The 12,695-nt window shown below is 34.9% G+C and overlaps 2 protein-coding genes across 2 annotated transcripts; both read right to left on the minus strand.

Moving 5' to 3' along the window:
- Nucleotides 1-1,223: 1,223 nt before the first annotated feature.
- Nucleotides 1,224-2,159, minus strand: LOC113893689 (olfactory receptor 6C3). The gene has a single exon (XM_027543567.1). It carries the CDS (start codon nucleotides 2,157-2,159, stop codon nucleotides 1,224-1,226), a length of 936 nt encoding a protein of 311 aa, XP_027399368.1.
- A 6,668-nt stretch (nucleotides 2,160-8,827) lies between these two features.
- Nucleotides 8,828-9,766, minus strand: LOC113893690 (olfactory receptor 6C1-like). Its single transcript, XM_027543568.1, has one exon. The coding sequence runs from the start codon at nucleotides 9,764-9,766 to the stop codon at nucleotides 8,828-8,830; it is 939 nt and encodes a 312-aa protein (XP_027399369.1).
- Nucleotides 9,767-12,695: the final 2,929 nt, after the last annotated feature.

The raw sequence follows: 12,695 nt of genomic DNA on the forward strand, positions 1-12,695 counted from the left end.
ATGAATTTTTTTCCAATATAATAGCAAACATGTGAATTATATACAAATTACATGATATCATGATCAATATTTACCTTCAAGACATGTATTGAGTTTCACAAAATAAATATCTTGACATTAAAAGTCTGATGCATGAGTACATACCTCTTTGGACTGAATTTAGCGTATGCCGACTAAAAAAATATAGTCACAACCTGAAAGAAGAGAGCTATTTTATTTGATGGGAATGTTTAGGACTCTGAGCCCAGGAAACAGCACCTCAGTAGCTCTGAGAAAACTGCTTCAAGAAGACAGGAGAGGGAGTCACACTATAAACAAGTTCGCAGCAAAGAGAGCAGGCAGTCTGAACACCAAAGATCAGGTATCAAATTAAGGAATTTAACATTCTAGGTATGGGAAGATGCAACCTCTAGGTCCACTGAATTAATTCCTTTCATAAACACCTCAGCTGCTACTGCTACTGCTAAGTCGCTTCAGTCATGTCTGACTCTGTTTGACCCCATAGATGGCAGCCCACCAGGCTCCCCCGTCCCTGGGATTCTCCAGGCAAGAACACTGGAGTGGGTTGCCATTTCCTTCTCAGCTATCTGGGGCCAAATCCGGTTCCCTTGTTCACCTTAAAGAGTTGCAAGTGGCTACTTCTTGCATCACCCCTAGGTACTCAGCAATCACCATGAGGGAATGAGACTCTACTGGTTCTCAGTTTTGGGAGCTCTCATTCACATTTGGAGACCAGAAATTGCTGATGGCTGTGACGTTTCTTGTTTGTTGATATGACAGGAGATATTTTCACTTCACACATAATATCACACAGAATATATAGATTCTTTAAACCATAGGAAATATTAATGTCCATCTTGAAAATACACAGGAAATTACACACTCATTTTGAAACTCTATATTTGAAGTACAAGGTGGTATCATAGGATCTTTTCAAGGACTGTTGAAGAGAATTAAAGCCATCTTTCACATTGTGCTATGTATTAAAGAAATACATTTCATTTTTACAAAAGTTCTGCATGAGAAATAACCTTATTATATTTTTAAATGTCAAAAAATAATACACTGGAGAAACAGGAATGGAAGTAGAAGCAGCAGACTGGGAAAATAATATATTAACTGTCAGGTGGCATGTTAAGAGACTATAAAGACCAACCATAGTTATACAGACTTTAAGGAATTTCAGGAATTAACCAAACTGCCATTTAAAGTTGACCAAAAAATCATTTATTGGCAGAAAAGACTGCTTTATAGACCATGTCTTTGAAGGCTTGTTTCACTTGCTGGTTTCTCAGGGTGTAGATGAAGGGGTTCAGCATGGGGGCCACAGAGGTATTGAGAATAGCTACTCCTTTTGTCAATGATGCCTTTTCTTTGGCTGAGGGATTAGCATACATGAATATACAGCTTCCATAGGAGATGGAGATGACAATCATGTGAGAGGAACAAGTGGAGAAGGCCTTTTTTCTCTGACTGGCAGATGGGATTCTCAGAATAGTCCTGATAATGTACATATATGACAAAATCACTAAGGCCAAAGTGAATAGCAAGGTAACCAAAGCAAAGTAAAAACCAATTATTTCTAGGAACCATGTATCTGAACAAGACAATTGTAAAAGGGGAAAATAGTCACATGCAAAGTGATCAATGACATTGGAAGCACAGTAATCCAGCTGGAGGAGAAGCATAAGGGGTGGGAAAATGGTCAGAAACCCACCGAGCCAAGCACAGAGCACAAGCAGGCTGCAGAGTTTCCTGCTCATGATGGTTGTGTAATGCAGGGGCTTGCAGATGGCAACATAGCGGTCATAGGACATGGCGGTTAAAATGTAAAATTCAGTCACCCCCATGAAAATAAAGAAAAATAGTTGGGCTGCACAATTGTTGTAAGAAATAGTCTTGTCTTTGGTAATAATTGCCCCCAGAAATCTAGGGATGCACACAGTAGTAAAGGAGATTTCTAAGAAAGAGAAGTTTCGGAGGAAGAAATACATTGGTGTCTGGAGATGGGAGTCCACCCAGGTTAGGGTGATGATGGTCAGGTTTCCAGTGACACTTAATACATATGTGATTAATAAAAAGAGGAAAATCACAATCTGAAGCTCAGGATCATCAGAAAGGCCTAGAAGGACAAACTCTGTGATCACTGTGTGGTTCATTTCTTTCTCTTTTTCCCTTCCTTTTTATTTTTTTAAATATATTTAGATAGAAAGTGTATTAAAAGGAAGTGATGAAAAATATAATTCATGATGACCAATATCATCATCATTTCTAAAAGCATTCTATCTAATTCATGCCAATATTGTTTTCTTTTAATACCTTATTTACAATTTTTCTTAAAATGTATTTGTGGGTCATGTTTTATATAATAGTTCTCTTATTCTAAATCTAACAGGAAAAGTTAGGAAATCTTTATATGAGTCATATTATTCAGAGATGATAAATGAATTTGATACTTTTTGCTTTGTCTAGTTTATGCAAGTCCTTGCAGTTTTGTTGGGATAATCCTATAAAACATACATCATTTTTTGTCAGGTATCAGAAAACACTGCCATCTAAAAGAGAAGTGGATGATCTTAATTCCATCATAAGATATAAATGAAACTTAAAAGAATAAAGTAACAACACCTTTTATGCAACAAGAAATCAATTCACGATTTTCTTAGCAAATAAAATAAACTTTAAAATATTTAATGATTAGATAATTTAATTACCAGCTTTATTTTTTAAATTTAATTTTATTTTTAATCTTTACAATATGATATTGGTTTTGCAAATTGGGGTTTATGAATGTAATTATCAACATGAATAGGCTATAGGTATTAGATATTACTTACAAGAAAATATAATTATTTTATATATTATATATCATTCACTTAATGGTTTATCTGATAATTCCTTTGAAATCATTAATGTTTGACATTCTCTAAGATTTTCTATGTATATATGTATAGAAACTTTATATATATAGAAGACTGTATATTTTTGAGCTTAAAAGAATATGCAGTATTTATCAATTTTTTATTTTGCACTGAAGCACGAACTGAAAAATAACTACTTGCCTCAGATAGTAGCAGCTCCATTACCCAGACTTCAGACCAGTATATTTTCCATTTGAACATCGTTGCTTCTCAGCTATTAAACTTTATGAACAACTGTTTTATTCCCTTGGAGTTCTACCCCATATTTATCTTTTACATGAGGTGACTAATCCAAAAGGATATTCCAGAAATGTAGAGGAAAACCTCTCCTATTAATCCAAAGCCATTCAGCTGATTCCCAGCTCCACTGGATGTATCTATCATTCTGCATATCTGGTTTGTTAAAATCATAATAGCTCCCTTATCTTATTTTAGATATTCACATTTCTGCTGTGAATAATAGAAGATAAATCATCACTACTCTGCCAGACACTAGTAAACATCACACAAATCAAATTTGATTATTTTTTATCTATTTTATGATGATTCATGAAAAATAAAAATGGAATATCCAAAACCTTAAGAAGATATGGAACTTCTATCATCCTCTTCAATAACGTTGGTCTAGAAGTTTAAGGGAGGAATATTTAAAGTGAGAACTGCAAGTGACATGGCAACGTGGGGTATTAAGAGTGTAGAGTCTTAAACTAGGATCTGGCATTTAGTTGCACTAAATGCTCAAATATTCAAGTTTAGCTGTTGTGACCTATGAAGAGAGACCTGTGTTGATCTCCTGGGAACAAAGGCCAGGCAACAGCTCTGCTATGACATGGAACGTCAGGGATTTCTGGAAGCTACCATTGGTGTGCTCAGAGCCTCTTGACTCTCTTCTATAGTGAATCTCTCTTGGGAATGTTTATGTTCATCCCACAGAAGAGTTCAATGAGGACTTCTACAAAATAATACTTTTTTCATTTATCACGATTATTTACTATTTTGAGTAATAAAATAATGTGAAATCTTACAAAAATAGCACTCAGTCGACTTTAGTTTTAGTCATATTCTTGGCACATGAAAGTTTTCTACATATACACTTCATTACTTATCCTTAGACTTCATTATTGTTGGAGCTTCAAGGTTCTTTCATAATTCTAAGTTATATAAGAACTTTATTAAATATTAAGAGTAACAAGGGAAAAATAACATACAAGGGAACTTCCATCAGGTTATCCACTGACTTTTTAACAGAAACTCTACAAGCCAGAAGGGAATGGCATGATATATTTAAAGTGATGAAAAGAGAAGAACCTACAATCAAGAATACTCTACCCAGCAAGCCTCATTCAGATTTGATGGAGAAATCAAAAGCTTTTCAGATTAGCAAAAATTGAAAGAATTCAGCACCACCAAACCAGTTTTACAACAAATGCTAAAGGAACTTCTCTAAGCAGGAAACAAGACAAGGAAAAGACCTACAAAAAATAAACCCAAAACAATTAAGAAAATGATAATAGGATGATACATATTGATAATCACCTTAAATGTAAATGAGTCAAATGCATCAACCAAAAGACATAGACTGACTGGGTGGATGAAAACCTGTGCATGTATGTACTTCCAAATACTATATCTTTCTGCTTAACCTCCCAAACAGTATGGAATCATTTTATATTATTAGATTAATCATGTTCCCATTACAGCTTGCAATTGCATTGATCCTTAAATGCTCTCTGGCTAATGATTGTGAAAATTGAAAAACATCTTTTACTATTGTGATTATGTAACTATTACTCCTTAATATCATTGTATCATGATTGGGCAACAATAGAATTCTATATCATCAACACTAACATTTAATAGGAAAACCTATAATCACCTTTTAAAATAAAGATGCATATCTGAAATATCTTGGAATTTTTTGAAAAATACAAATGCCCAGGTATTGCTTTTTTCCTCCAAAGCTCCAGATACGATTCTAAGGAGCAGCCATGTTTAAGAAGAACTGGACCACAGGATGATCTTTTACTTTTATTTAGTTGGTTTCACTTTTTCTATTTCATATTCAGTGCTCCCATCTCATTTAACTTTTGTTTTCAGATTTCTCCATCTCTTCTACTTTTTTTTCTTATGTCCTTTCTCAAGCTTTCATCAAGCGTAGTAGAACAGTTTTCATATACATATATATATAAATAGTATTTGTAGGGTATATATATATAGATATACATACACATATATATATATATCTCTCTTAGAAAATTTATGAATTTTTTCCTAAATAAAAATTTGACATTTTGACTCAACTTGACTTCATATTAATAAAATTCTATATTTCTAATTATAAAAATAGATATACAACAAGCAACAAAGTTTTATTATATCACATAGGGAACTATAAACAATATCATGCAATAACCTATAATGGAAAATAATTTGAAAAATAATATATGTGTATATGTGTAACTGAATTACCTGGCTTGTACCTGAAACACTATAAGTCAACTATACTTCAATAAAGTATATATGCTAAGAAATTTTAAAAAAGAAATGGAGCTTTATGGTACTCAAGGATGAGATTCTGCAAAGTATTTTAAGATCACTATACAAAATTATTCTACACTATAAAGTCTTTTAAGCATGTAAAAGACTATGTAAATAATCAATAACATGTCACAGACCATAACAACGTTTACTGAGCTTAAAAAGAGATTAGAAACTCATATATATATATATATATATATATATAAATTCTTTACATTATTAATAGTACTTCTGATAATAATGAGAAGGAGAAAAAGAAAGAGGAGGGTAGAGATAATTTTTTTTCAGCAATGACTATAGTCTGGGATAACCCAGAGGGATGGTATGGGGAGGGAGGTGGGAGGGGGGTTCAGGATTGGGAACACATGTACACCAGTGGCGGATTCATGTTGATGTATGCCAAAACCAATACAATATTGTAAAGTAATTAGCCACTAATTAAAATTAAAAAAAAAAAAAACTGTAGTCCAGACCTAAATCCCAGGGACAGGGGAGCCTGGCAGGCTGCCGTCTATGGGGCAGCACAGAGTCAGACACGCCTGAAGCGACTTAGCAGCAGCCACAGCAGCAGCAGACCTATTTTAATTGTTTTCTTCATATTGCCTCTTCGAATCCTGCCAACAGCTTTATGAGGTACCTGTAAATGTTATTCTCTTGCAGAAACATTTATCTTATCCTTTTCTCTGAAAATACTTTATAAGATTGTTGCCCAATTGGTCAAAGTTTATGGGAAATTTTAAGACAGCAAGTGGATAGACTATCTATAGCCTATTGGGCAATTTTGGCTCATGAACTATTTTTATTAAAAGCTTTATTAGACATGCTTTAGGCCTTTCATTTACATGTTGTTCATAGCTGCATCCACACTACAGAGAGGGACAGTTAGTTACCTCAAGGACTTATGGTCTACAAATTCTAAATTATTAATATATGACCCTTTTATAGAAAAAGTATGTCTTGACTGGTGATATTGATAATCAAAATGCTCATACAGATTGCAAACATTTATAATAACCACTAAGGAATTTGCATAGTGTTATGTACAGAGCTGTATTATCTGATAATATCAACATAAACTCTCTCATATCTTTTGCAATAATTTTACAGTTCTTTTAATTACCAGAACTACACCTATCTACAGTCTATGGTATAATTTTTTTTGAGTTATTAAGAAGTCACAGTTATCAATCAAGTCTAACTTCAGTATTTTCATGTTTCCAATTAAGCTTAGAAATTATAAATGTCCAACATGAGGGGAAGAAAAAGTAACTGCATGACTTCCCTACAGTGTGGAAATCGCCTCAGTATGGTTTATAAGTTATTTTCTTTGTGTTTCAGCAAATGATGTATCTAAGACTCTCAACTGAGTATAGTACAAGAATATCAAAACTTAGTTCAATAAATTATGATTACAGTCTTTCTATAATAATGGTTTAAAAGTATAGGATGATTTTGAGCACTCTCCATTATTATTTCAGTTTTTGACTTCATGGAAAACAGAAAAAAATGTTCAGGGCCAGAATTGTATGATCTTGTACAATTGTTCATATAAATTCTAATCAGTACATTTTCCATATGATATCATACTCTACTGCTTAAAATAAGCATTTTTAACAAGAAAATCTCAGTTTTGTGTATAGTAAAACTTTGGTACTGTTAGTTTCTCTAATACTGATTAGGCATATCACTTAAAGAGACAATTAAAAGAATTGTATGTATAAGCTATTATCTCAAAATAGCCACAGATATGAGAAAGTTATTAAAAAAAAACTTAGTTATTGATTATCAAAAGACCAGCTTAACATCAAGCATTTATTTAAATATACAACTGACCATAGCAAATGTAGTCATATTTGGTATCCAGCAACTACAAATTGGCAATTGGCATGGGTACTTGCCATATAACCTCTAAAAGGATTAAATCATGTGCTGCTGCAACTGCTGACCTTCAACACTCCCTGAAGGAGTGAGGGTAGAGAGAAGAAATGAGGCACCCTCTGCTCCAGGAAAACTGCCAGGACAGGTCTTCAGATACACTCAGGAGCTGATTTTATGAGCCCAATTCTTGTATCTCCTCATATCTAGAAAAGTACTAAAATTCTTCATGGTGCAAATTGTTTCTCATGACTGGCAGAAGCTTCATAAGACCAGGAGAAATTCTAAAATAAATGTGTGCTTAACTGTATATCAAAATCACATATACACTATCTTTCCCCCGTACCTCTTTGGAACAGTTTCTCAGAGTTATTTGAGACACTGTCTCCTGGGCTGCTCATATTGCCCACCTAAAAACTTAACACACAGCTCTCAAGTTTTTAAGTTGCCAGTTTCTTCAGGCTTCTTAAAAGAATAGTTATTATATATATGTTAAAATTGGCATTTCCCCAAAGCAGGATCTATATCATAATTTTCCCTAAGCAACTATTCATTATAATAGTTTTTTGAATTGAAGAATAATATAGTGATCTTTGAATGGCATCATCGACTCAATGGACATGAGTTTGAACAAATTCCAGGAGATAGTAAGGAACAGGGAAACCTGGGTGCAGTCTTCTGCACCCGGGGAGTCTGCAGTCCATGGGGTCGCAAAGAGTTGGACATGACTGAGTGACTGAACAACAGCACAGAAAATGTTAAACTCCATAATGGGAAACGTTTTTTGATTTCTCAAGAAAATGTAATTACATTTTTCTTTTAGTTGTACTGTTTTTCACATAGTTACAAAGTAGGCCACAGTATGAATAGGAGGTTGTGTGCAAGATTCTAATAAGACTATCGGATTATGTTTATAGTCTCTGTGTAGTAAATTAAAAATAAGATTAAATATGATTTAATATGCATTTAATTTCTAGAAAACCTGATTTCTGGTGAGATTGTAAAACACTATTCTCTCTTGTGAGCACCTGTTCAGCCTCTTTCTGACTTTAATTTTCTAAAAATTAGTGTGAAATAATGAAATTAATTTATATAAAAAAAAACTAATTTTTCTGTTACCATAAAAAAAATGTTTCAAAGAAGGAAATAAAATCACTTCCATAGTTACAGACTAGAAAAACCAGCCCTAAAGGAAGAAAAGTACATGAGAAAAGGATTGCAAATTGAATGGAAAAAAACTGTATACTGTATAAGCATATATTTGTGTATATGATGTGTGTATATATATATATATGAAGAATTCAAGTTTAAATGGCAAGAAGAAAATATACATATGCAAATATCCTTGATAAATTGCTGGCAATAAAAATATGAATGATTAAAAATGAATCTAGGGAGGCTGTGTGAATATTAAGAGGTTTTGAAATTCCTAGATTTTCATTTAATTGCTTTTCATCATATGGGTCTAATTCATAAAACAGGACTTTTATTTTTCATTTACTTGAGAAAAATACAGTCTTCCTTGCTGTGTCCATGAAGGCTCGCTTGACTTGCTGATTCCTTAGGGTATAGATAAAGGGGTTCAGCATGGGAGCTATGGAGGTGTTTAGCACAGCCACCCCCTTGCTCGAAGACACTCTGTCCTTTGCTGATGGATTCATATACATGAAAATGCAGCTGCCATAAGAGATGGAGATGACAATCATGTGGGAAGAACAGGTGGAAAAGGCCTTTGTCCTCTGAGTGGTAGAAGGGATCCTCAAAATTGTTCTGATGATATATGTGTAGGACAGAATTATTAATGCTAAAGTGAACAAGAGAATAAACACAGCACAGGAAAACCCTACTATCTCTAGAAATTTGGTGTCCGAACAAGAAAGGTATAATAAAGGGAAATAATCACAACTAAAATGGTCAATAACATTGGACTTACAATAATCAAGCTGTAGGAAGAGCATTACTAATGGGAATATGATTAAGAATGAAGTCAGCCAAGATGCCAAGACAAGCAGTGTGCAGACTTTGTGATTCATGATGGTCAAGTAATGCAGCGGCTTGCAGATGGCAATGTAACGGTCATAGGACATGGCAGCCAGAAGATAAAACTCAGTGACTCCCAAGAAAATTAAAAAAAATAACTGAGCCATACAATCATTAAAAGGGATGGTTTTATCTCCTGTAATAATGGTGGCCAGGAACTTGGGTATACTGACAGTTGTGAATGAAATTTCTAATAAGGAGAAATTTCTGAGGAAGAAATACATGGGGGTTTGGAGGTGGGCATACAGCAGGGTCAGGGTGATAATGGTCAAGTTCCCTGTGATGCTGAGCATGTAGGTGATGAGCAGAAAGATAAAGCTCACAACCTGAAGTTGTGGGTCATCTGACAGTCCCAGGAGGATAAACTCTGTTATTTCTGTGTAGTTTCTCATTTTTTCTTCTTCTTCTTTTGAGTAACCTCCAGGAGAAAACACAAACAGAAGACACAGAAAAGGGGATTATCCATGTATAGCACTGGGATTTGGCTCTGAAAGGAAACCTACTATGCCCTGCTAACATAATTCAGGAGATTGTTTAAAAGTTAATGAAATAGATAACTTGTTTTGAAGTAAGTTTTTATGGCATGTCAGATTTGTGTTTCACATAGAATGTTACTTTATAAAATCTCTAGTTTACAAATTGGCATCAGGCTAAAAATATTTTTAAAAATCTTGTAAAAACAATATATCCTTCACATGAAAAGCAAGGATTAAAATCTATGTTTTTCTCAAACCTAGGAAATACAGGAGGAGAAAAGGTACCTCTTGACTCTTTAAAAGTGTCTCCACAGGATCCCCTCTTATCGGGGTACTCTGTGTCTTTTCTTCAACCTCCATAAATCATCCTATCCTAATGTCTGTCACCTAGTTTCTCGTATAATGATTGTTTCCTAGTGTAATATAGAAAAGCCAAATGTGTCAGGAAAAAGGCCATTCAGTGCCTATGTTTCCAATAGGCAAATCATGGAAGATGAATCTTGAGCTACATGCCAGATTTCTTAAGTTTTGAGTCAGACTCACACTCACCTTCTCAACCTCCTACCCATCTGAAGGCCCAGATAATGGAATAAAGGAATCCAGGTCATGTATCTGTTTTGGTGGTCTTCTCAGATATTAGATAGTCAAGAGTAGAAAGGAGGCAGAGTGGCCATTAAGTATATTGGATCTGTGGCATGAGCTAAGGAAACCAAAGTATGTCAATATCTAAATAAAGCATTACCTTCTGGAGAACATTTTTTTTTTCTTCCAAACCTCTCTATCTACATACTATTAGCATTCTCTCTCTATCTATATGTGTATATTCTGATTTTTACATTATATTTTTATTTTATCTACATTAATATTCCCTTAATAGAAGTTCTGTTTTGTCAGGCTACTAGTATAGTCCATGAAAGAGCAATGAAGTCTTTATTTTGTCATCATAACTAACAGTAGCAGAAATCATTTAACCAATTAATTTCAATATCTGCCTCATTAACTACAGTAAAGTCTTTGACTGTGGAAAATTCTTAAAGAGATGGGAATACCAGACCACCTTACCTGTCTGTTGAGAAACCTGTATGCAGGTCAACAGGCAACAGTTAGAACCAGACATGGAACAACGGACTGGTTCCAAATTGGGAAAGGGATACATCCAAGCTGTATTTTGTCACCCTGCTTATTTCAATTCTATGCAGAATGAAGTGAAGTGAAGTAGCTCAGTTGTGCCTGACTCTTTGCAGCCCCATGGTCTGTAGCCTACCAGGCTCCTCCCTCCATGGGATTCTCCAGACAAGAATACTGGAGTGGGTTGGCACTTCCTTCTCCAGGGGATCTTTCTGACCCAGGGATCGAACCCAGGTCTCCCACGTTGCAAGCAGATGCTTTAACCTCTAAGCCACCAGGGAAGCCCCAGAGTACATCATGTGAAATGCCAGGCTGGATGATGCACAAACTGGAATCAAGATTGCCCAGAAAAATATCAACAGCCTCAAATATGCAGATGATACCACTCAAATGGCAGAAGGTGAAGAGGAACTAAAGAGCCTCTGGGTGAGGATGAAACAAGAGAGTGAAAAAAACTAGTTTAAAATTCAACATTTAAGAAACTAAGATCATGGCATCCAGTCCCATCAGTTCATGGCAAATGGAAATGGAAAAAGTGGAAGCAGTGACAGATTTTTCTTTCTTGGGCTCCAAAATCACTAAGGACAATGACTGCAGCCATGAAATAAAAAGATGCTTGCTCCTTGGAAGACTATGACAATCCTAGACAACATATTTAAAAGCAGAGATATAATTTTACCAAAAAGGTCCATATCGTCAAAGCTATAGGTTTTTCTGTAGTCATGTATGAATGTGAGGGTTGGACCATAACGAAGGCTGAATGCCCAGGAATTGATGCTTTCAAATGATGGTGCTGGAGAACACTCCTGAGAGTCCGTCGGACTGCAAAGAGATCAAACCAGTCAATCCTAAAGGAAATCAACCATGAATATTCAATGGAGGGACTGTTGGTGACTGAAGCAGCAATACTTTGGCCACCTAATGTGAAGAGCCAACTCATTGAAAAATACCCTGATGCTGGAAAAGATTGAAAGCAAAAGGAGAACGGGGCGGCAGAGGGTGAAATGGTTAGTTAGATACAATCACTGACTCAATGCACATGAATCTGAGCAATCTCTAGGAAATAGTGAAGGACAGGGAAGCCTAACATGCTGCAGTCAATGGGGCGGCAAAAAGCTGGACATGACTTAGTGACTGAATAACAACAACAATAACAAATTTCAATATCATTCATTTTGTGAATTCTCATTGACTTGTAGCTTTTACATTCTAGTGTCAGGAGAGAAGTTTTTGCAATAGAATACTTAATTTTAAGGTGTAGGTTTGTTGATTTGTAGCATGTAATTTATTGTAACATTGTGAAAATTTTCACTTTTTTTTTGTTTGTTTTCTCTACAAACCCGAGCTTTCTTTTCATTTACTCCTCTGTATAGCAGAAAGTGGAGCTGCTGCTGATTTAGGGAAAATTCCAACTGAGGTCAATGGTGGCCAGTGCACTGGGAAAAAATGTGATGTTCACATTAAAATGAACCTATCCTTTTGCTAATCCTCAATGACTAGAGAAAAACGTTTAAGAGCACTTGTAAGAAAAGCAAGCCTTACAAGCACAATTCCTGTAGGCAAATGTATGGCAACTCAAGTATTTGATAGATATTTAAAATTTGAAAGTCATTGTTCTCAATGAACAATCCTCTGCAACTAACAGCTATTTATGACTCTAATCTGTAAATCATTTCTGGGGTGTGAGGTGTCAACCATTCCTGGGATGTTTTTGGTA

Source organism: Bos indicus x Bos taurus, chromosome 5 (assembly GCF_003369695.1).
Source record: "Bos indicus x Bos taurus breed Angus x Brahman F1 hybrid chromosome 5, Bos_hybrid_MaternalHap_v2.0, whole genome shotgun sequence".
Lineage (NCBI taxonomy): Eukaryota > Metazoa > Chordata > Mammalia > Artiodactyla > Bovidae > Bos > Bos indicus x Bos taurus.